General features: G+C 48.7%; 1 protein-coding gene across 10 annotated transcripts in view; it reads right to left on the bottom strand.

Annotated features, from left to right (window-relative positions):
• LOC120673037 (structural maintenance of chromosomes protein 6B-like) overlaps positions 1-25,177 on the bottom strand; it is a 51,655-nt gene that overhangs the window by 18,720 nt on the left and 7,758 nt on the right. For 7 of the 10 annotated variants that reach the window (XM_039953725.1, XM_039953747.1, XM_039953742.1 and 4 more), the window contains 12 exons: positions 16,895-16,963; positions 9,988-10,122; positions 9,557-9,633; positions 9,403-9,478; positions 8,746-8,820; positions 8,515-8,619; positions 8,256-8,422; positions 8,077-8,179; positions 7,824-7,936; positions 918-1,122; positions 722-850; positions 503-617 (listed from right to left, as the gene is read on the bottom strand). In XM_039953725.1, coding sequence (XP_039809659.1) covers positions 503-617; positions 722-850; positions 918-1,122; positions 7,824-7,936; positions 8,077-8,179; positions 8,256-8,422; positions 8,515-8,619; positions 8,746-8,820; positions 9,403-9,478; positions 9,557-9,633; positions 9,988-10,122; positions 16,895-16,963 — 1,369 coding nt within the window. The remainder of the gene's footprint in view (positions 1-502; positions 618-721; positions 851-917; positions 1,123-7,823; positions 7,937-8,076; positions 8,180-8,255; positions 8,423-8,514; positions 8,620-8,745; positions 8,821-9,402; positions 9,479-9,556; positions 9,634-9,987; positions 10,123-16,894; positions 16,964-25,177) is intronic. The other 3 variants (XM_039953761.1, XM_039953740.1, XM_039953754.1) reach the window with 2 other exon arrangements.

Here is a 25,177-nt window from a genome sequence, read left to right on the forward strand (position 1 = left end):
AAGGGCTAGCTGTGGTCAACGGACAGGTAGCTCTTGTTCAGCTGCTCCCCAACCATTCGTGCTGTAGGATGCCGCAGGCAATCATTTGTGATGTACAGTATCAGTATTTGTAGATCTGATGAAAAACATTTCATGGTTCTTCCAGTGCATCACTAGTCTAGTTGTCCAATTTAAAAAGTAGTAGCATACTTCTAAATTCTACAGAGAATACTCAATTGGTCTGACAAGCCTTTTATTTGCACGGTTACGAGAAAACAGCAGTCGCAGAATGTGCTTGCAACCTTCTCAAGCCTCTCTCCCTCCCTCCCTCAAAAAGTACGCAGATCTCATGAGTGTTCAAGAAAAAAAAAGGATCACGATTGCTTGTGTATGGTGCTGCTATTGTTTGGTCCCTACTCATGCCATTTGCCCAGCTCCGCAACTGACTATTTATATCTTCAAGGTTGTTATAACCATATAACTCTAAGATGACAATAAAGTATATGGAAATAGGAGATGTTACCAATAAAATCTTTGTAAGAAGCTCTTTTATCATTCTCTTCTCGCAAAGCATCTGTAAGTTTCAAATTAATTTTCTCCAGAACTAATTCTTTGTTCCCAATGTCCTCCTTCACTTGCTGCAGAATTGAGTAACAAGGTAAATTCATGAGGTTCTTGCTCAGATAATAAGGATAGGTTGCAATGTGGTAAAATTGTACTAAAGGAACAACAAAGAACAAACCATCATTTCAGCCTCTAGCTCAGAGGTATCCACAGCAGTATCATGCTTATTGGCAATAGAAATTTTCTTGGTGTCATCCAACTGAACCTTTTTACGCTCCAGATGCTGCTCCTCATCTTCTCTTTTTCTCTATGGAATACGAGAAATTGCTATTGGAAAACTTAAAAGCAAAATGCAGAGCAATCATACTTTTTACCTTTAACGATCTTAATTTTGAATTGATGTTGTCTCGATCAATAACTAATTTTCCTTTGCAATCCAACCTCTCAGAGTTTATTTTCTTAATTTCAGCAGCTTCATTCTCTATTTCAATTATTTTTTCTCCTAGAGAAGTGCACAAACGACCAGCCCTCCACTTTCTGTTAGGAGGAAGAATGGTCTCAACAGAACCTCTATAAAACCTGCAATCAATTGAAACAGAATCATAAAGAGCTCATCATAACTTCTCTGAAAGACACATTGAAATATTAAACAAATCAGTGAAGATGATGCAGGAACCGAAAACATCTGCTCATAGCCCATTATTAAGAGTTGAAAATAATTACCAGCTACATATCAGGAAAAAAAATTACGACTTTTCATATGCTCAACTTTTGTCAAAGCCTACACTTCTCTAAATTCAAAATTCATCCCTTTTCACATTGCTGATAGGAGAATCGTTCATTTACCAAATGTGCCCACCACGTAAACCCTGAATTTCTTAGTTGGTGCTATATGGCACAAACAACTTTTCATTCGCTCAACTTTTGTCAAAGCCTACACTTCTCCAAATTCAAATTTCATCCCTTTTCACATTGCTGATAGGAGAATCGTTCATTTACCATAAGTGCCTGCTACGTAAACCCAGAATTTCTTAGTTGGTGCAAACTAACACCTTTGAAAGGTTGCAAATTTGTACCCTGGACTTTCAGTGTTCGCAATTCACCATGTTTACAGCCAAATTTAATACTTATAACAACCAATGCTTAGCCAGTGAACATCTGAATTCTGAAAAACCCCAAATCATCTCAAACAAATTGCTCATTGCCTCCACTGGTATAGTGATAAATTTGTAAGGGGTTAAGAAATCATGTTATACTATTCTCGAGTCAAATTTCTAACCACACCCGGAAGGAAAAAAACTTGTTAAGGCAGTTAGAATTGACTTTTCTGAAAACCTCAGCAGGCGGAAAACCACCAAGTGAACATCCAAATTGAAAAATTACACAAAATTGGACGGGAGTAATCTCAAAATTACATAACCAGGTAATGCATGCTGAAGTTCTGTCTTTCCATAAGTTTTTTTATGTGTTTGTGAGGGGAGGGAGTAGCCAAATACCTAGTACCAAAAGCTTACCTTTGCAAAGACAGTACTTCTAAAGTTGGGTCATTTCTATTTGTTAGAGCAAGAAAAAGGTCAGTTTTTGATGCCATCATTGGTGGGAGATGGATCTCTGCTGAATTCCATAAGTTTTTTTTATGTGTTTGTGAGGGGAGGGAGTAGCCAAATTCCTAGTACCGAAAGCTTACCTTTGCAAAGACAGTACTTCTAAAGTTGGGTCATTTCTATTTGTTAGAGCAAGAAAAAGGTCAGTTTTTGATGCCATCATTGGTGGGAGATGGATCTCAGAGTAGTCAATGCAACTGTGCCTGTTCTAATTGAATACCTGCATCTTTGGGAACTTCTTTCTATTGTGGTACTGCAAACTGATGTGGAAGATACACATATTTGGAAATTCTCAGCTTCTGGCTCGTATTTCACTAAATCAGCCTATGAAGCCTTGTTTATTGGGGCCACCTATTTTAAGCCCTGGGAAGAGATCTGGAAGAGTTGGGCTCCAGGGAACTGCAAATTCTTCATGTGGACAGCAGCTCACAATAGATGTTGGACAGCTGACAGACTAGCACGTCGGGGTCTTGATCATCCACCAAGATGTCTACTATGTGATCGGGTTGGTGAAACAATGGATCACTTAATGGTATCATGTGTGTTCAGCAGGCAATTATGGTTCAGCATTCTCCAACTTTTTGGGCTAGAAGCCGCTGCTCCATAGCTAGACGATCTGACCTTCGTGGATTGGTGGGTGAAAGCAAGCAGCAGATTCTCTGGTCAAGAAAAGAAAGGTTTCAACTCCATCATTATCTTGGGGCTTGGCTAATTTGGAAGCATCGGAATTCGTGTGTCTTTGATGGAGGAAGACCTAACTTGGCCCATGTCATCTCGACCTTTAAGGAGGAAGCACATCTTTGGGCAGTGGCAGGGGCTAGAGGAGTATCTCATCTCCTTGCACTGGCTTCTGCATCCTAATCTTGTGGTCTTGTGGTCTGGTCCTACCTAGTTTTTGTTCTTAACAAACACCTTAGGTTTTGTGTTGTGGGCATGTTACAGGCACTCCCAATCTTGTAACAGTTTTGTTTTTGGGGGCTCTTTACCCCTTTTTATTCTTCTTAATATATTGATGTGCAGTTCTCCTGCGCATTCGAGAAAAATATATCTTGTGCTTGGCTTGGCGCACGGGCCATGGGTGCCTGGCCGCACCAGCATTCCTGGCTGTGTTGCGCCAGCCCCAAGGGATAGGATTAGATAGCTATCAGGTCTATTAGGCAAGGTCTCCCTGATTGGCCACCTTGCCTATATATGTACATCCCTTGTGTGCTATCAATACATCATCAATTCCGGCCTATTCCTCTTTCATGGTATCACGAGTCTAGGTTCATCCCCCGTCTCCCTTTCCGCTGCCTTAGCGCGCCTCCTAGCTGCGCCCTCACGCCAAATTCCTCCGTGCTGCGACCACCATCTCCATGGCCGGATCCCCAACCCCCTCTACTGGACCCGCCACCAAGGCCAAAGCCGCCACCGAGGCCACAGCCACCACTGCTTAGGCCGCGGCCGATGCCATAGCCACCGCTACCATGGCCAAAGCCGAGCGCCGGGCGGTACGCGAGGCCGCCCTAGCCCGTGCCACACAGGCGGAAACAAAGACTGCGTCTGCAGCCAAGGACCGCGACGCTGCTGCTGATCGCACGCGCGATGCCCTAGCGCTCGCTGAGCACGAGCGCACCGCGACCACCCTCCCCTCCGACGACGACTCCGCCCCACAGGATCTTCGCCACGCCCTGCTGCTTCACGATGCCATCCAGACTCTAATCCCCTCTGTCATTGACATCTCCGGCAACTACGCTCGCTGGAGGGATCAATTCCTTCTTGTCGTCGGCAAGTTCTCCCTCCGCGACCACGTCCTCTCCGACGCTCCTGTCGCCGCTGCCCATCCAGATTGGGCGCAGATGGATTGCATCATGAAGTCTTGGATCCTCGGGTCCATCGCCGACGACCTCGCCGACACCGTCTCCACACGGGATGCCTGGCATGCCGTGGAAACACAGTTCCTCGGCAACCGCGAGACGCGATCTCTCTACCTTGACGTCGAGTTCCACGGCTTCTCCCAAGGTGATCTATCCATTACGGATTACTACAAGCGTCTCCAGCGGATGGCCAGTGATCTTGGCACCCTCGGCGAGGTTGTCTCGAATCAGACCCTCGTCCTCAACCTCATCCGAGGCCTCAACGAGCACTTCGCCAACATCGGTCTTCACCTTCAGCGGAACCAGCCCTTCCCCTCCTTCCTCGTGGCGAAGGAGGCCTTGCGCCTGGAGGAAATCACCTTCGCGCCTCAGGAGGCGACACCTGCTAGCGGCAACAGCACCACCAAGGGCGGCGGCGGCGGCTCTGGTTCCGCGGGGGGGGGGGGGGGGGGGGGGGCTTAGAAAAAGCCCTCCAAGAGTCATCACAGTAAGCGTAGTGGTAGCGGAAACAAGGACGCCGACACATCCTCTCAACAGCCTGCTGGCAATGCAAAGGTGGGGCAGCCCGGGTCCTGGCCGACCTTCTGGAACCCCTAAACAGGGTCAATCCAGATGTGTCCAAACACTCGTCCTCCCCAAGCCCGTCCTCCACAGCAGCAGCACCAGCAGCAAGGCTCTCTTGGCGCCTCCACTACTCGCCTACCAGCAGCAGGCTAATGCACCGGCAACTCCTAGCGCCGCCCCCTCCAGTAAGTGGGCGCCACCTGCACCTGGGTATTATAACCCACTCGCCGGATGGGATTAGCAATCCCTCACCTCCTCGTTCAGCACCATGACGTTGAACCAACCACAGACAACAAACTGGTATTTTGATACAGGTGCCTCCTCCCACATGATATCTCATTCAAATATCTTTTCACACATATCAGCATCTTGGTCATTTACTCCCTCCTCAATTATTGTCGGTAATGGCTCTCTTCTGCCAGTCACTGCCACTGGCTCCACTAATTTAACTGGTTCTTTTCAGCTTAATAATGTTCTTGTGTCCCCACATATCATTAAGAACCTTATTTCTGTTCGCCAATTCACTACCGACAATAATTGTTCTGTTGAATTTGACCCCACTGGTTGTTCTACCGTCAGGTGCAATAGCTCCGGGCCTCTGTACCCACTGCACCCCTGCTACGCAGTCCATCGTCGCTGCCACCGCCTCCTTGTGGCATTGTCGCCTTGGTCACCCCGGTCGTGAAGCTCTCGCCAAGCTCACCTCCGTCCTTCCGATGTGCTCTAACGATGGTGGCCCCCCCTCCCTCTGCCATGCATGTCAGCTTGGATGCCGTACACGTCTACCATTCCCTGCGTCGTCATCTCGGGCTTCTAGCAATTTTGAACCATACACTGTGATTTATGAACATCACCTATTGTTAGTGTTTCGGGTTTCAAATACTATTTGCTTATTTTGGATGATTGCTCTCACCACTTGTGGACGTTTCCCTTACATCTTAAATCTGACACGTATTCCACACCAATTTCTTTGACAATGTGTGTACTCAGTTTGGCACTACCATCAAGGCAGTTCAATGAGACAACAGCAAGGAGTTTGATAACTCCAACGCCCGCACGTTCTTCCTCACCAATGGCGTCGACCTTCGCATGTCTTGCCCCTATACTTCCGCCCAAAATAGTAAAGCTGAGCATATGATTCATACTATCAACAACTCCGTCCGCTCGCTATGTGAAGTGCCTCAACCCCTGTGGTGAATCAGCACCCCATCAAGACTCGGGCCAAGAGCGGGTTTTGGAGGCCCCCGCGCCCCATCAATCCGGGGCTCTTGGTAACCCAGCTCTCGCCCGTTCCGAAGACATTCCGCAGTGGTCTCGCTGATCCCAATTGGCGGGCTGCTATGGAGGATGAGTTCGCCGCCCTAATGCAGAATGGCACATGGGACCTTATCCCACGCCCTCCCAGCGCTAACATTGTTTCTGGCAAGTGGATATTCAAGCACAAGTTCCATGCAGATGGCTCTCTTGAGAGGTACAAGGCATGTTGGGTTCTTCAAGGTAGCGTCTTGGAGTGGATTTTGATGAGACTTTCAGTCCAGTTGTGAAGCCTTCCACGGTCCGCACTGTGCTATCTTTGGCGCTCTCTCGTCAGTGGCCAATTCATCAGTTGGATGTGAAGAATGCTTTCCTCCATGGGACTCTATCAGAAACTGTTTACGACGCTCAGCCAGCTGGTTTTGAGGACCAGACCCACCCGAACTTTGTTTGTTGGTTAAACAAGTCCTTATACGATCTCAAGCAGGCCCCGCGCGCTTGGTACAGCCGCTTTGCTGCTCATTTGCTCACCCTAGGGTTCGTGGAAGCCAAGTCCGATACTTCGCTGTTCGTTCACCACCGCGGCACGGACACTGCTTTATCTCATTGTATGTGGATGACATTGTCCTGACCGCGTCGTCGACCGAGCTTCTCCGTTGTATCATCACAACACTTCAGCAGGAGTTCGCTATGAAGGACTTGAGCGAACTTCATCACTTTCTAGGGATGAAAGTTCAGCGCAGCAGCAATGGCCTCTTACTATCTTAGCGACAGTATATGCTTGATATCCTCAACCGCACTGGGATGGCCGAGTGCAAGCCATTCTCCACTCCAGTTGACTGCAATCTGATTGCGGATGGTATTCCCGTTTAGGACGCGACAGACTTCTGGAGTCTCATCGGTGCCCTGCAGTATCTTACCTTCACTCGACCAGACATCGCCTATGTTGTTCAGCAGGTCTGCCTTAATATGCACGACCCACGGGAGCCCCATTTGATTGCGTTGAAGCGGATCCTCCGATGATACATCAGGGGCACTCTTCACCTTGGACTGCTTCTGCGACCGTCCTCTTCTGAGGAGCTAGTAGTCTACTCTGATGCAGACTGGGTTGGCTGTCCCGACACACACAAGTCCACCTCGTGCTATGCTGTGTTCCTCGGTGACAACCTGATCTCCTGGTCTTCCAAACGGCAGAATAATGTCTCCCGGTCCAGAGCAAAGGCCAAGTATCGCGCCGTTGTTAACGCCGTCACAAAGGTGTCTTGGGTGCGTCAGCTTCTGCAAGAGCTTCACGCTCCCCTTCATCGTACAATATACATGTCTGGTCTACTGCAACAACATTAGCACAATATACATGTCTTCCAACCCCATCCAGCATCAGCGTAGATCGACCTGCACTACGTCTGTGAGCAGGTCGCCTGTGGTGATGTTCACGTTCTTCATGTGCCGACCACGTCACAGTACACCGACATCTTCACCAAGGGACTTCCTTCGCCAGTCTTCAATGAGTTCAGGTCAAGTCTGAACGTTTGCGGTGCTACCGATCAGACTGTGGGGGCATTTTAGAAGATTATATATCTTGTGCTTGTCTTGGCTCACGGGCCATGAGTGCCTAGCCGCACTAGCCTTCCTGGTTATGTTGCGTCAGCCTCAAGGGATAGGATTAGATAGCTATCAAGTCTATTAGGCAAGGTCTCCCTGATTGGCGTTGTTTCCATAAGCCCAGGGCCACCTTGCCTATATATGTACATCCCTTGTGTGCTATCAATACATCGTCAATTCCGGCATATTCCTCTTTCACTATTATATAAACAGGCGTGTAGATAAAATATTGTTAGGTGTGAGTGTGTTTTAAGTGTTGTACGACTTCTTTCTTCTATTAATGCAATGATACACAGCCCTCCAATGTGTTCGAGAAAAAAATGTAGATTTCTAAATAAATAATACATAAATGGCTGCAGTGAAAATGATCCAAACGAGCAGCAATATCAATGGAACTTACATTTTGCAACCATCAGAAGTATATACTTCCTTCAGATTTCGTATCCTCTTATCAAATGCAACAGACTTTCCCACTTCATAATCTCGAACTAGGACCTGCCTCTCTGCATGGCCCTGAAATAGCGCTACTTTTAGCAAAGTGTTGGTCAAATCTATTTTTAAAACTGACGCATCTGAATAACAAAAGACAGAATATTACAGGGTTATTGAAACCTACAAATAAACAATTTTGTGAAGTCTACATAATGCACTACCTGATCCACCAATACATTCAGTATAGTAGGATTTTCCGAATGGATAACTGAAAGTATTGTCAGGTGTGTTGTTGAAGGAAGCAGATGATTTGGAATGTCAAGTCTATTCAAAGAAGGAATAAAAATTCATATGAGATGAACCCAAAGATGAACAAAACAGCGCAAATTATCAAGCTTACCGTGGTTTAGCAAAGTCATATATGATAATTTGAAGGTTGTGGTATTTTACTTCTTTCGCGCACTCTCGTAAAACGAGTGAATCCTTATGACATGAGACAATGAAAGCATCTAGTAGCCTCCCTAATGCGCAATCAACTGCAAGGGACCAGCAATCGCTAGCCAGTTGCTGCATCAAAATAAGCAATGCAAAAAAAAAGTGAAGCCTGTAATGAGCAGTTTTAGTAATCAACAGAGACAGCACTCAGTATAGTTTCATACCACATGATATCCTATTGGACCAATAGGAGGGCATTTAAATCTACTATGGTGCCTCTCTATAGATCTATAGAGGTTCTGAACTCTATCCCCTCCAAATGCTGTTAGCTGCGAAGAAGCATCCCAAGCATTTAAATAAAAAAAAACTACCAAATAGTTGCTACTGAAGAAGTCAGAAAACACAGCACTATCACAGTTGAAATATTCATTGCTTACTGAAGCACCAAATATTACCTTATCATGTTGGCGTCGTCTGAGATCCTCAATTTGAGATTTCAGTTGATTGATCCTACGTCCATCTTCATCTACCTGCAAAGTAACATTTAACATAATATAAAGTAGGGAGGCTGACACAACATAACCATAGCAGCACAGGCAAACTTTGTATGGCGCAGATAACTGTGACTTGTGGATCTAAGGAAAAAGTAAAGGTCAAACAAAACAAACCAACAAATCAAATCTCATTTAAGCTTGAAACGATATGGGCATACAGGTTTCAAGGAAAAAGGTGGAATCACATCATTCTCTCGACTAGTTTTGTCACTTGGCAACACATGTGATGTGACATAGATACCACTGTTTGGTGTGGCTACTACGATTGCTCAGATGGTGTTCAAGAGGACAGTTCATTGTGCAGAAAGCTGGTTATCTTGTACTCCCTCCATCCCAAATTACAATTCGTTTTGGCTTTCTTAGATACATTTTTTTTGCTATGTATCTAGACATAGTGTACATGTAGGTGCATAGCAAAATATATGTATCTAGAAAAGCTAAAATGAATTGTAATTTGGAAAGGAGGTAGTAGCACATTTGAGAAGCATAACAAAACTGCAATGAATAAGACACTTTAGGCACTATGACCCAGTTTGGAGAGGCTAAAGTTATCAATACCTCTTTTCCAATGTCACTGATGCTTTTAATAATGTCATGCAGTTCTTCGGATAATTTCTTTTCTTCCTCACTTAGCCTGAATGACACATATGGTAGCATCAAACATCCAAAGTGAAACATAAAGCAGAAGCAATATAAGGACAAAAAAAACTACCTTGTAGCACTTAAATTAGCAGAATTGATCTCCTGCTGCAATTCCCGTATGCTATCCTCAACTTGAAATACTTCAGCCTTCAATTTCATACAGAAATGCTTCAGATGACATAGAAAATTTGGAAGTTCCAAAAGAAAAGGTGAAGGTTCCAAAGCCAAATGAATATACAAATTAATTCAAAAAGGAATATAACACAGCATTGCTGACCAATATCAAAATATGAAAATATTAATAAAAGATTAAATATCCCGAATACCCAATAAGGAGTATATGCCAGCATAGGGCATACAGTTGTGGATCCAGCCTCCTGACCAGGCAAGTTGCTTAATTCCATACCCAAGTACAACCAATCATGCTGACTACTAGCAATTGTATTCAATACTTACTTTTTTTGAACAGAAAAATGCATTTAGAAAGAAAAAAAGGTTCACCTGAGTTTGTTGCATGTGCTGTAGCTGAAATTCATGAACTTGCACTTCAAGTTGTTTGACACGGGTATTCATTTTATTCAACACTTGCATACCACGTGCATGCTCTTTCTCTAGATCCATCTTCAGTTTCACAGCCTGCAAAGTAAAGGGACATGAATAATTAAGAAAATAATTAGCAATTAATAGCGCAACAATATTCTTCTACCTGATGGGAAAAGACAGATGTAAGTTGCATCGATACTTCAAACAAGGCATTGCAGTGTGACGCTGTTTTGTAAGCAAGGGCCTGTTGGGAGGGTTTATTCAACTTTACCTTCAACTATTTTGCACAAAACAAGGCATTGTTGTGTGACGCTGTTTTGTAAGCACAGGCTACAATGAACTGGAAGCCAGGTGAAGCCAGTTTTTGGCCTAACCGGCTTTGGCTTCACTGGTGAAACATTTTGGGAGAAGCCCTCCCAAACAGCCCCTAAAGTTTAACATAATTTGCAATGTGTAATTCTAAATTTACATCTGTATAACTTGTTTTCTCAATTAAATCGCTTAACTGATACATATAATAAAGATACACATGGTCATATAAGCACATTCAGATCACTTGGGCCCCGTTTGGTTTCTCTGTGCTAGTTCCTAGCATGAATTTTTTTTTGCATGCATGGAGTACTAAATGAAGTCTATTTGCAAAACCTCTTCAGGGATGGGTGCAACTTTTCGCGACGAATCTAATGATGTTAATTAATCGATGATTGGCTACCGTGATGCTACAGTAATCCTCCTCAAATCACGCGGTCAAAGGTCTCATTAGATTCTTCAGGGTTCCTAGCGCAGGAGTTCTGGAGTTAGTTTTGTAAACCGTCATTATTTAGTACCTCTAATTATTGGTCAAAGTTGCTACAGTTCCTAGCGTAGCACAAACCAAACAGGGCCTTGATTAAGGTGGCAAGTGAGCAATTGTAAGAAGTGGAGTTAGTTTTGTAAACCGTCATTATTTAGTACCTCTAATTATTGGTCAAAGTTGCTACAATTCCTAGCGTAGCACAAACCAAACAGGGCCTTGATTAAGATGGCAAGTGAGCAATTGTAAGAAGTGGTAAATGTGAGCAATATTTGACTTAGACCACCCCCTCTAGCCACTCCGACCCTAAAACTCAGGTGTTAGAGTGGGGGAGAGGGGGGGGCTTTATCACTGGACCAACATTCCCCCTACGGCGAGCGAGCCGCGCCGCGCCTGTGGCTGCTGGTCTCAGCGAACCCCGCAGGGGAAATCGCGCAGCGGAAGAAATGCGTGGCCGGTGGGTTTCGAACCCGGGACCTGGCTCTGGTACCAACTTAGACCACCCCCTCTAGCCACTCCGACCCTAAAACCCAGGTGTAAGAGTGGGGGAGAGGGGGGGCTTTATCACTGGACCAACAATTTGGTCAACACTGGTTGAATACTGTCAGCTTGCCATCAGAAAAAAGACCCAGCATATTTGCCACTTGAACAACCTTTGACCCATCAAACTTGCCGGTGGTCAGATAGACCACTAGACCTCACAAACGTGGTTATACTTGACACAAATGCCCCACTGTCACCCTCAACCTGTTTTCACTGGTGAACTTCAATCCCTGCCGCCCTGATGTTCGACCAGCTGGCAAGCAAAGCATGCCCCCTCACAGTGCTGATGCCCTTCGCTGTCTGCTCCATCCCGCACTCACATGTGCCACTCTCCCACTGCCAGTATCTTTCCAGATTCAACACAGAGCCCACAGCTCCTTCCACGCCGGGCAGGCACGGGGATTGGTGAGCTTTGGACCAGCTAAGCTGAGCAGCGGCATCTGGACATGAGCCCCTGCAGAGAGCATTAATAGCTGTGGGGGAGCACAAGGCTGGCTTTGGAGCAGCACAATGGTGGTACAGGCAGGAGCAAGGTCTGCGTCAAGGAGGACGAAGAGGTAGATGCAGCGAAGGACTGGAGGAAAGACAATGGCCATGGCAATTTGAATAAATAGTTAAGCATGCTTGCATGATTTGCATATCAGAAGCAGGCAGTGCCCCATGTCTTTTTGACCATGCTCAGTGTTAGATGTATATACTTTGTGTATTTACTCACCAGTGTATGGTGCTTTCTGCACTTTGTACATCTTCATATCTGCCCTTTGGGCATGGCAATAGATCTGAGTTGCTCATTTGTAACATGGTAACAGAGCCTAGGTTTTGCTATCCTGCTGGCTCCAGCGAACCACCGGCGAGTTGCCGGTGAGGTCCCCTACCTCCCCCGGCGACGAGCAACTCCTCTTCTTCCCCCCTCCCTCCTCTCTCCCCTGCACGGCGGCGCCCGCCTGCCAGCCTCCCATCCTGCGGCCGGTCCCGTGCGCCCCCGTGGTCGCGCCCGCACGCCTCCCCTTGGAGCCCCTCAGCCGCCTGCGCGCACCTGCCTCCCCACGGCTGTCCACGCGCCTCTTCCCGCAGGGCCCTCCATGTCTCCTGCTTGCCCGCCGCGGCCTCCATGTGCTGCGCTCGTGGCTGGCCTCTGCTCCTCTGTTCTATCTCTCACTCTCTCTCTCTCTGCTCCTCTGTTTTCTCTCCGTCTCCTATGTAAATAAAAAAGAAAAAGAAAGATAGAAAGAAATGAGTCTGTTCCTGCTAGCACCATGACATCTCTTGGTAGGCCGGGTGCTATACTGGTGCCTCGTTACCCAGTTACCTTCGATGGTGCTAATTGGAGTGAGTTTACTTTTCAAATGGAGATTCATATGGGCAGACAACAGCTATAGCTCTACCTTATGGGTGATCGAACTTGTCCGCCCACTCCTGTTTTTCCTACTCCGCCTACCTATCCACCAGATGCAGCCGACACCTTGAGGCTTTCGAGGCTCAGATGGAGACATACCCGTCATATCTTGATATCCAGGCGACCTGGCTGCGTGAGGAGGCCTGTGCCAAGGCCATTCTCCTTGCGAGCATGGAGGTTGACATCCCTTTGTCCTTGCGTGGCCTCTCTACTTCTCACTTGATGTGGGCTCACCTACACCGCAGTTACGAGATTCGCAACGAGGCCTTGTACCTTGCGGTGGTCGAGGAGGCTCGGTCACATCGCCAGTGACTCTACAGTATAGATGGCCAAATGGGCCGTGTCAAATGGGCGGCACGGAAAACGACACTAAAAAACATGACGACACGAACACGACACGATAAGTTTAGTGTCAGTGCCAGCACGGCACGAACATAGTGTAGTGCGTGGGTCGAAACCCCAGCACGCAGTGCCGGCACGGGCACGACACGGATAATGGGCCGGCACGATTCAGCCCATCAAAAAGGCCCACACATATATACTCTCCACCTCCCACAAACCCTAATCCCCATGAACCCTTCCTACCCGCTAGCCGCCGCCGCCCTCTTTTCTCTCTCCCCATCTAACAGACTCCCACCACGCAACTCGTAAGCACCTCACGAGACGAGACAATGCCACTAGCAAGCACCTCCCTGCCTACCGACCACGCCATATGAGACGAGCCACCGCTGCTTCGCCCTCCCCGGAGCCGTCCGTGCCGCAGCCTCGGCCTCCCGACGCCGTCCGCGCCGCCGCCTCGTCCTCCCCGGCGCCGTCCACGGCCTCTCGGGAGTCGTCCATGCCACCTCCCAGCGCCATCCACGCCACCACGGCCTCCATGGCGCCATCTGCTTCGCCGCCGTTCGCGCGCCGTGGTCCCGCGTCCGGCGCCGTCACTAGGCCGCCCGCCTCCCTAAGCCCTTGCCGTCTGTGCTTGCTTCCTCCTCCACGCCCCTATCTCCTTCACGCCGCCACCGAGTGATGGGCTCGGGACGGCACGAACACGGCGGGTTGTTCGTGCCGACGGGCCTGCACGGCACGGCTAGCCGCCTATAGTGCCGTGCTTGGGCCGAGCAGCCGGCACGCAGTGCCGGCACGGCACGGCACGACTAAGCTTTAGTGCCTAGTCGTGTCGTGCCAGACCGTGCCGTGCCGAGCCGTGTCCGTGCCGGGCTGGGCCGTGCAACACGTTTGGATATCTATACTCTACAATGGAGGAGTTCTACCATCAGATGTCTGCTGTCTGGAATAGTCTTGACACCTTGGGAGCGAAGTTCTGTGCTACTGACACTTGCAAATGCTGCGATCATCACCGGGGACAGCGGAAGAGTCTCCCCCTTCACGAGTGCCTCTCCCGTGTCCCAGCTCCAGACCCGTCGGCCTCATCCATATCTCGATGAGGTGATGCCTGAGCTGCGTGCTAAGGAGACTCATCTTCGGGCGGGCGGGCAGGGGGGTATGAGTGGGGCTTCGCAGTCCTCCATTTTGGCTGCCCGAGCTCCACTTCAAGGCTCGCCACACTAAGGAGATTTGTCGCAAGAAACAACGCGACAAGAAGGCTCGTCGTGGTGACTCCAGTTGCTCCAATATAGCTGGCTTCGTTTCTGCTTTGGAGCAGGAGGTCCTTGCCCTGTTCCGTCGTCTCAATGCCGTTACTCCCTCTGCTCAGGCCTCTAGTCCATCAACACCACCACCTGCCTCGAGTATATAATCAAAATGGTTTCTTGATTCTGGCGCATCTTTTCATATGACTCCGAATTCCCGTCAACTATCTTTGTCTCGTGTTGATCCACCTCCAATTATTCAGACAGCTGACAGCACTTCTCATGGCTGTCGTATCATTCTTGAGTCTGATTCTTGTTGTGTTCAAGATCTTTGTACGGGACTTCTAGTGAGGACTGGGCCTAGGCGTCATGACTCTCCGCGCCTATTGGAGCTTGATTGGCTACGGCTTCCTACGACCACTCTAGTGAGTCGGTCATCTAGCTCTCCTGCTTCTGCATCTGCTGCTTCCACTTCTGTTACGCGGATACTTCTAGTAGGCGGCGTATCTGTATCCGACACGATTCCAATACGGATATGCCTCGGATACGTTTCCAGACGTATCCTGAAAATGCAGACACGTTTTGTGTTGGATACATGTATCAGACACGTTTGGGCCAGATGGGATACGGCCCACCCCATGTCTAATTTTAGACCCCCACCTCCGTGAGACTGTGAGATAATAACAGCCGCCGCAATCCTCAACTCCTCGTGCTCCCGTTCCTCCCTCCCGCCCGACCTCTTGTCGCCCTCTGGATCTGGTGGCCGCCGGCCGCCGGCGAGCTCCTTCCCCGACAAAAATCGGTCGCCGGCGAGCTCCTTCCCCGACAAAAATCGGTCGCCGGCGAGGCTCTCCCTTCAAAACAATTAAGGGTGTGTTTGGTTCGGCTTTTAAAACTACTTTTGTTTTTCTAAAAGCCAAAAGCCAACCAAATGCACTAGCTTTTCAAAGTTGTTTTTGTCAAAGTTGCTTTTACTCTAGTACAAAACTGAAATCAGCTTCTACCCTGCTTTTACCTGCTGTGGAGGTGGGCAACTTCAAAAAATTACCCACCCGCCACCTTTTAAAAATTAACGGGTTTTGAACCATATCACAGCCCACAGCCCACAGCAGCTTTTTCACAGCCTACAGCTCACAGCAACTTTTTCAAAAGTCACAGCTCAACCAAAAACACCTAAGTTCTTCCCTCACTGAACAGCTACCCCTCGGCCCTTGCCATGTTTTGCGCCATAGTGCTCTCTGCTCTGAATTGAAGCCTCCTCTTCTCCTTTCTTTTGTTGTTTTGGTAGTAAGAGATGGCACAGAATGATGAACGTGCTGCAACTGAAGAAGAATCCCTTATGGAATCACGTTGTGCTTTTAGAGAAGGCTAGTTCTGGAGGTAATGCTGTATGGAAATGCAAGTATTGTACGGTTGAGTATAGGGGAAGTTACTCGAAAGTAAAATCCCACTTGCTCCGGATTACTGGAGGTGGAATCAAGATATGTCCTAGAGTTACAAAGTCAGTCCTAGGCCAACTGAAGAATGAAGTTGCAAAGGCTGCAGATGACACTGATAAATCAAAGCCTAAACATGTGCCATTGCCAGTACCAATGACCACGGCTGGTTTCAGCATGAAGAAGCGAGCAAGAAGAGGTTCAGCTTCAGCACTTGAGAAAGCTTTTGACATGGAGACTCGCAATCAACTGGATGCAATGATTGCAAGATTGTTCTACTCTGGAGGTTTGCAACCTTGTACTGATTAGTGATTAAGTATTGAAATTGATAGTTATGAGTTAAAGAATTGGGTCCTTAACTTTGGTTGTTTGTCTTGTGTTGTTGTGCAGCCTTATCTTTCAAGTTTGGCCTGAAAAGGGAGTCACCATATGTTCTGATGGGTGGACTGATGTGCAGAGGCGGCCACTCATTAACTTCATTGTTGTTTGTGAGACCTCACCAATGTTCTTGCCAGCCATCAATGCTTCAGGAGAAGAAAAGACAAAAGATTATATTGCTGAGAAGCTGGTGGGTGTAGTAGAAGAAATTGGGCCCAAAAATGTGGTCCAAATCATCACAGATAATGCTGCGAACTGCAAAGGTGCGGGCCTTATTATTCAGCAAAAGTATGACAATATTTTCTGGACTCCTTGTGTTGTTCACACTCTCAATCTTGCACTGAAAAACATTTGCTCCGCAAAACTGCCAAGAACTGAAGAAGAGAGAGTGTATGATGAGTTAAATTGGATAACTTTAGTAGCTGGGGATGCTAGTATGATCAACAATTGTATAATGAACCATGGCATGAGGCTTTCTATGTTCAATGAGTTTAGCAAGCTGAAGTTACTTGCTGTTGCAGAAACACGATTTGCCTCAGTTATTGTTATGTTAAAGCGATTCTTAATGGTCAAGAGGGCTCTCCAAAGCATGGTGGGAGAATGTAGCTTACACTGTTGATTTCACTGATCCCATTTATGAAATGCTACGTGTGGCTGACACAGACAAGCCTTGTCTTCACCTTATCTATGAGATGTGGGACACAATGATAGAGAACGTAAAGAAAGTGATATATACCAAAGAAAAGAAGCAAGATGATGAGCAGTCCACCTTCTTCTCAATTGTTTTGGACATATTGGTTGACTGATGGACAAAAAGCAACACTCCACTTCATTGTCTTGCACATTCTCTTAATCCAAGGTAAACACTCCATAGTCCATTCTACCAAGTCAGATTATTAGTAGACCACTCGTTTGTTTTTTGTTTGTCTATGTTGATTGTGATTGCTATGCTGATTGCTGATCATAATTTTTTCCGTAGGTACTATCATGAGAAGTGGATCAATGAGCGTCCTGGACGTAACCCCCCACACAAGGATCTTAGATTTCACAAATGAAAATGAAGTGTTTCAGGAAATTCTTTCCTATTACTCAAGAGCTCAGTCAAGTGAAAGATGAGTATTCAAAGATTTGCTACTTGCTCTGAAGAACTCAATGACTTTGACTCAATTTATGATTGATGGATACTTGATCCAGTAAAATGGTGGGCAAATCATGGACAACCTATTCCCATGTTGCAAAAATTAGCTCTTAAATTACTCAACCAGCCAGCCTCGTCTTCTTGTTGTGAAAGGAATTGGAGCACATATAGCTTCATCCACAGCAAGAAAAGGAACAAGTTAACTCCTGAACGTGCTGAAGATTTAGTCTTTATACACAACAATTTAAGGCTGTTGTCAAGGAAGGCAGAAGAGTACAAGTCAGAGCCGGCAAAGATGTGGGATGTTGGAGATGAATTTGAATCTCTATCTGGTATTGGCATTCTAGAAGTTGCTGATTTGTCGCTTGATGAACCCCTGATGGAGAGTGTCTTTTGACGATGGGGGCGAGAGCGCAAGCGATGATATGAAGAACCCTGTGATGGAAGAAAACTAGGAGTCTTGCTGCTCTCTTGCCTTACTTTCCTATCTTTTCATCAATTAGTGGCTTGATGTCTTTCTTTCCAGTTTCTGTCTTTGAACTCTATTAAGTTAGTTATTCTCTAATTGTGGCCTACAGGTGCCACTATGCTGCTGAAATGATGAATATCTATGTGATATTTATATATAATTATTAATTATCCTAGCCGTATCCCCGTATTGGTGTTTTTGGGGAAAGTGCGTATCCGCGTATCTGATACCCGTACCGGTATCCGTGTAGCATAGGATTCCACTACAACTACTTTTGCTCAGTGGCATCATCATCTTGGACATCTTCTGGTTCAAGGCTCTCCACCCTTGTTGGTAGTTGTGTTCCAAGTCCTGTTTTTGGATACTGCTCTTCATTGTACAGGTTGTAAGCTTGGCAAACAACTACAACTCCCCTACCCTTCTAGTGACTATCTCACAGCGCCCCTTTGATCTCATTCACTCTAATGTATGGGGAGGCGCTCCTTTTGTTTCCGAAGGACACTCCTATTATGTCATATTTATCGATGATTATTCGAGATTTACCTGGATCTATCTAATGTCATCACGTGGTCAGTTTATGTCTATCTATTAGCATTTTGCCACTATGATTCGCACTCATTTTGATTCTCCCATTCGTGCTTTCCGAGCTGATTCTGCTGGCGAGTACATTTCTAGTGTGCATCGCCGTTTTCTTGCCGACTAGGGTACCCTTGCCCAATTCTCCTCCCGGTGCTCATGCTCAAAATGGTGTTGCCGAGCATAAGCATCGCCACATTCTTGAGACTTCTCGTTCTCTACTCCTTTCTTCCAAGCTTCCACCTCACTTATGGGCCGAGGTTGTCTACCCTCTTCTATTCCTCATGGTGTGCTCCCTACAAGCGACTTTTTGGTCATGCTCCTCACCTCCGATGCTTTGGGTGTGCCTGTTTTGTTCTCCTTCCACCTCATGACCGCACTAAACTGACTCCTCAGTCCGTTGAGTGTGTCTTCCTTGGATACAGCACGGAGCACAAAGGTTATCGCTGCTATGATCCTGTTGCTCGTCGAATGAGGATACCTCGAGATGTCACTTTTGATGAATCCCATCCTTACTACCCTCGTTCCTCCTCTGGCTCTTCTTCCATTACTGTTGAGTCTATCTCCTTGACTCTCCCGCTGCCTACTTCACCCTCTTTGCCACCACCTTCTTTTCCACCACCTTCCGCTCCTCCAGTTCTCCCACCGCCACTAGAGGCACCTTCCTGTGAGCTCCCTTCAGATACTTCTCCGTCACTTCTCGGGCCTCTTCCTGCGGAGATGCCTTCTATTCCCCCACCTCCACCGGAGACACTTTCCTGTGAGATCCCTTCGGATGACAGTTTAGAAGCAGAAAAGCTTACTTCATTGCTAGCCCAAAGAGGCATATTTATAGTGCTACAAGTATGTAGACTTACTACTTGCTTGAAGTGGAAAAAACTAAGTTGACTACTGCTACCACACAGCAGATATACTTGCTAGTTAAGGAAACTATATGTCACTGCTGACCTCATACACTAATATAGGTCATGGGTGACATCACAGGATTCTATGTGCAGCTTATACAATGCTGCTAGCTTTGGAGAGTGCCTTAAGCTAAGACTTATTCATCAATCACCCCCTAAGTCTTGGTTTCTTCTAGTTTTGCAATCTTGATCATGCCAATTTTGCTGCGCAGCTCTTCAAATTGGATCCTTCCCAATGCCTTGGTTAGGATGTCAGCTAGCTGATCTTTAGTGTTGATGTAGCTCACCCTTGTCTTCCCTTGATCAACACAGTCCCTGATGAAGTGGTATCTTGTGTCGATGTGTTTGCTGCGCTCATGGAAGACAGGATTCTTGCACAGCTCGATTGCTGCTTTGTTGTCCATCCTTAGCTCAAAGGGAGCAGGTTCTTCATCTTGGAGCTCCCCGAGCAGCCTTGACAGCCAAATGCCTTGGCAGGCAGCAGATGTGGCTGCAATGTACTCTGCCTCACATGAGGAGAGTGCCACAACTCGCTGTTTTAGCGAGTACCAGCTGATAGGACAGCTGCCGAGGAAGAAGATGCAGCCACTCGTGCTCTTGCGAGTGTCAATGTCACCAGCCATATCACTATCAGTGTAGCCGACCAGCTTCATGTTCTCCTTTTCTTCTTCCTTCTTGTACTGGAGCCCATAGGACAGAGTTCCTGCTAGGTAGCGCAGAATGCGCTTTACAGCAGCAAGGTGTTCTGCTGTTGGGACTTCCATGAAGCGACTGACATAGCCCACAGCAAAGCTGATGTCAGGTCGAGTGTGTGTGAGATAGCGCAGGCTCCCCACAATGCTTCTGTACAAGGTTGCATCTGCTGTAGGTGCTGAGCTAACCTTGCTCAGTTTGAACCGTGGCTCCATGGGCACTATGCAGGGATTGCAGCCTTGCATTCCACCAGCAGTGAGGATCTTGGCAGCATAGGCAGACTGAGATAGGGTGATCTTGTCCTTCTCCTGTTTCACTTCAATGCCAAGGTAGAAGGAGAGCAGTCCCAAGTCACTCATCTTGAATTTTGCCTTCATCTCTGCCTTGAATCTTTCAATCTCCTTTGGATTGCTGCCGGTAATGATGAGATCATCCACATAGACCCCAATTAGGAGCCTTTGATCTCTGCAGCCACGTGTGTATATGCCATGTTCAGAGGCACACTGCTTGAAACCAAGTTCCAGCAGGCTGGCATCGAGTTTGATGTTCCATGCGCGTGGTGCTTGGTGTAGGCCATACAAGGCCTTGTCCAGCCGATAGACAAGGTGTTCCTTGCCTTTGATGGTGAATCCCGGCGGCTGCTCGACATAGACCTCTTCTCGGAGCTCACCATTGAGGAAAGCCGACTTGATGTCGAGGTGGTGGAGTGACCAGCCGGCGTGTGCAGCTGTAGCGACCAAGAGCCGAACAGACTCAAGTCGGGCTACCGGCGCAAACACTTCATCGAAGTCAATGCCGGCGCGCTGCACATATCCCTTGGCGACGAGCCGGGCCTTGTGGCGAACAATGTTGCCAGCAGCGTCCTTCTTCACCTTGTAAACCCACCGGAGCCCAATTGGCCGATGTCCTGGTGGGATTTCAACAAGCCGCCATGTCTTGTTCTCCTCGACTGCCCTGATTTCTTCATTCATTGCTTGCTGCCACTCCAACTTCTTCTCTGCTTCAGCAAAGGATGCAGGTTCCAGTGATGAAACCATGTGCAGCTCACCTTCAGCCAGCTCACGCTCCGCCATGCCGGGCAGTGGTGCGTCATCGCCAAGGACATTGTCCAGGCGGCGGAAGCGCACAGGCGTGTCGCTGTGCTCTGCATCAAGCTGGTCTTCAGCATCAGGTGGTGGTGTGGCGAATTCCACCGGAGCTTGTTCTGCAATAGGTGCTGCAGATGGCGCTGGTGGTGGTGTATGAGCTGTTTGCTCTGCACCCCCATCAGTTGGAGTCGGTGATGCTGCTGTTATTGGTGTTGGAGCAGCAGGTGCTGGAGCATTATACATCATGGTGGTTGACTCGACAGTGAACTCCTGGGTCCGCCACTCGCCATCTGCTGATTCTTCCATCTTGCTCCAGTCCCAGCCCCTCTTCTCGTCGAACACCACGTCTCTCGTGATGTGGACGCGCTGGGACACAGGGTCAAACACCCTGTATGCCTTGGTTCCAGCTTCATAGCCGATGAAGACAACAGCAGTGCTGCGATCTTCTAGCTTGGACTGATGAGGCCGCGTCTTCTTCATGAACGCCAAGCACCCGAAGGTGCGGAGAAAGCTTACGGCCGGCTTCTTGCCGTACCATGCCTCATATGGCGTTTTGCCATTGAGCGCCTTGGTTGGCGCTCGGTTCAAGAGGAACACAGCAGTTGACACGGCTTCTCCCCAAAACTTGGCGGGCATGCTGCGTTGTTTGAGCAGGCTGCGCGCCGTCGCCATGACGGTCTGATTGCGCCGCTCCACAACGCCATTCTGCTGCGGCGAGTATGGCGCCGAGTGATGGCGCTGCACCCCCTTCGCCGCGCAGTAGTCACCAAACTCGAGGGAGGTGAACTCCCCACCATAGTCAGTGCGTAGGATCTTCAATTTCCTCCCGCTTTCAAGTTCTGCTGCAGCCTGGAACCTTTTTATGGCTGCTGGTGCGTCGCTCTTCGCTTCCAGTAGAAGCAGCCACATGAAACGGCTATAATCGTCGACTAGCAGCAAGAAATACTTCTTGCCGCCGGGAGTTGGAGGCGTGACGGGGCCACAGATGTCGCCATGAACCAAGTCGAGGGCGTGCTCAGCGCGGAACTTCGCTTGAGCCGGGAATGGTGTCCGCTTTTGCTTGGTGAGGACGCAAGTGTCGCAGAACTGATCTGCGTGCTCGATTGCTGGCAGGCCGTAGACCATCTGCTTCTTCGCCAACTGCTGCAGGGCGTTGAAGTTGATGTGGCCGAAGCGTTCGTGCCACTTCCAGGCGTTGTCGTCGGCGCGGGCAGCAAGGGATAGAGGCCTGTCGATGTCGAGGTGCAGGGTGTAGAGCCGATTGCAGCCCCGCTCGATCCTGGCCAATAGCCGCTCATGCTGATCCCAAATGCGCATGACCCCACGCTTGATCTCCACCGTGGCATCACTCTCATCAAGCTGCCCAACACTGATGAGGTTGCTCTTCAGGCGCGGGATGAAGTAGACGCCTGTCAGAGCTTGCTGCTCGCCGCTGGAGGTGGAGAAGACGACCGTGCCTTGGCCCTCAATGGTCACCAGCGAACCATCGCCAAAGCGGACCGTGCCGGTGATGCTTTGGTCGAGCTCGGAGAAGACATCTCGCCGGCCAGTCATGTGGTTCGTTGCGCCGGTATCAAGGTACCACCTATCAGCATGGCGGTCGCCATCAGAGTTGAGGTGGAGTTGGGCGCGAGGTTCCTCCAGATGGATTTTGAACAGAGCAGGGGTGCTCTGTTTTGGTGAAGAAGCGTCCGCCTCCTCTGTTTTGGAACAGCAGAGCAAAGTGCTCTGCTCCGGCGGTGCGCAGACCTCCACCATGAGCAGCGCTGGGCCATCATCTTCCTCTTCGGCAAGATTGGCCCGATCCCTGCGAGGCTTGCGGCAATCCTTGGCCCAATGGCCGTATTTGCCGCAGTTGAGGCACCGATAGGACTGCCTCTGATCGCGAGGTGAATCGCGAGAGGAATCGTGGCGGGGCGGCCTGTATCCTCCTGAGCCACTTTGCTTCTTTTGCTTGCGTGGCGGTCGGTGATGGCCGGTGTGGGTGGTCCTCCAGCCTCCAGCAGAAGACCCCTCACCGGAGTTGCGTTCCTTCCAGCGTGCCTCCCACTGCTCCTCAGTAAGGTACAGCTTGCCTCCCGCTTGAGGTTGTTCCGCCGAGGAAGAGGTTGCTGCAGGGCGCTCATCCACCATCTTCAAGCGCCCGGTCACCTCCTCAATGGTGAGTGTGTCGGTGTCAAGTAGCGTAACGATAGACAGAGCTATCTGCGCATACTTGTCTGGAACCACTCGGAGCAGCTTCTCGACGGCGTTCTGCTCCGAGACTTGCTCACCATAAATGGAGAGCGAGCTCATCATCCCGGAGAGGCGTAGGGCGAAGTCGTCAACCTGCTCGCCGTCGCGGAAGGAGAGCAGCTCCCAGTCGCGGCGGAGGCGCTGCAAGGTCATTTTCCTTGCACGGTCAGAGCCAACATGGATTGACTTGATCGCCTCCCAAGCTTCCTTCGCTGTGCGCTTGCTGGCCAGCGGCCGAATCATTTCCGCCGGCACAGCAGAGAGGATGGCGTCTACAGCCATCCGGTCTTCCTGCCGGTCAGCATCGCCGTGCTCCACTGCATCCCATAACCCTCTGGCCTCCAGCTTCACCCGCATCAAGAGGCTCCAGTCCTCATAGTTTGTGCGAGTGAGCTGCGGGTAAGGGGTGCTGCTGGCTTCCTTCACGACGCGCTGGACAACCACCTCTTTGGTATGTCTCTGCGTTCTGCCACGCCGGTGTGGTGGAGAAGGGGAACGGCGGCGATAGGTGCGGAACCGGACATCGCCTGGAGCTGAAGTCATGGCGCCTCACTCTCTCAGCAGCAAGACAGGGAAGAAGACAAGACGGCAAGGAGCACAGGTCTCAGAATTTTTTAGCTCTGGTACCAAATGACAGTTTAGAAGCAGAAAAGCTTACTTCATTGCTAGCCCAAAGAGGCATATTTATAGTGCTACAAGTATGTAGACTTACTACTTGCTTGAAGTGGAAAAAACTAAGTTGACTACTGCTACCACACAGCAGATATACTTGCTAGTTAAGGAAACTATATGTCACTGCTGACCTCATACACTAATATAGGTCATGGGTGACATCACAGGATTCTATGTGCAGCTTATACAATGCTGCTAGCTTTGGAGAGTGCCTTAAGCTAAGACTTATTCATCATCGGATTCTTCTCCTTCGCTCCTTGGGCCTTTTCTCGCGGAGATGCCTTCTCGTGAGATCACTCACGTCTACACTTGTCCTCACAGACCTCCACCTGCACTTCCATCTAATTCTTCTCCATCGCTCCTCCGCCCTACTCCTGCGACGCCGCCTCAGTATGATCTTCGTGATCATGGTGCTCTCGTCCTCCGGAGCGCTATGGCTTCACTGTTGCTACCCTTGTTGAGCCCACCACCTATCGAGAGGCTGCTACACACCCAGACTGGCAGCGTGCTAAGGAGCTGCTCTGGAGCGCACCAGTACTAGGGATCTTGGCCCTTTACCACCTCAGGTGACTCCTATTACTTGCAAGTGGGTCTATCATCAAGACTCGATCTAATGGCTCTCTTGAGCGCTACAAGGCACGTCTTGTGGCGCGTGGTTTTCAGCAAGAGCATTGGTGTGGCTATGACGAGACTTTTGCTCTTGTTGCTGACATGCACACTATTCGGACTCTTCTTGTTGTTGCTTCTGTTCGACAATGGTCCATCTTCTAGTTCGATGTCAAGTATGCTTTTCTGAATGGCGAGTTGCATGAGGAGGTCTACATGCAGCCGACTGCAGGATACTCCGTCCCGGATGGTATGATTTGCCGGTTGCGTCCCTCTCTTTATGGCCTCAAGCAGGCTCCTCGTGCCTAGTTCGAGCATTTCTCCTCTGTTGTCACTGATGCTGGTTTTAAGCCGAGTGATCATGACCCAGCTCTCTTTGTTCATACTTCTTCCCGTGGGCGTACGCTCCTTCTCTATGTTGATGATATGATCATCACCGGTGATGATTCTCAGTTCATTATATTTGTGAAGAAGCGTCTCAGTGACAAGTTCTTGATGTCTGATCTAGGTCCTTTTCTCCTTGGTCTTGAGGTCTCTTCCACACCTGATGGCATTTACCTCTCAAGAGAAGTATGTTGAGGATCTTCTCTCTCGTGCTGCTCTCACCAATCACTGTACTATTGATACACCCATGGAG

The sequence above is a fragment of the Panicum virgatum genome, chromosome 2K, assembly GCF_016808335.1.
Source record: "Panicum virgatum strain AP13 chromosome 2K, P.virgatum_v5, whole genome shotgun sequence".
In the NCBI taxonomy this organism is placed as follows: domain Eukaryota; kingdom Viridiplantae; phylum Streptophyta; class Magnoliopsida; order Poales; family Poaceae; genus Panicum; species Panicum virgatum.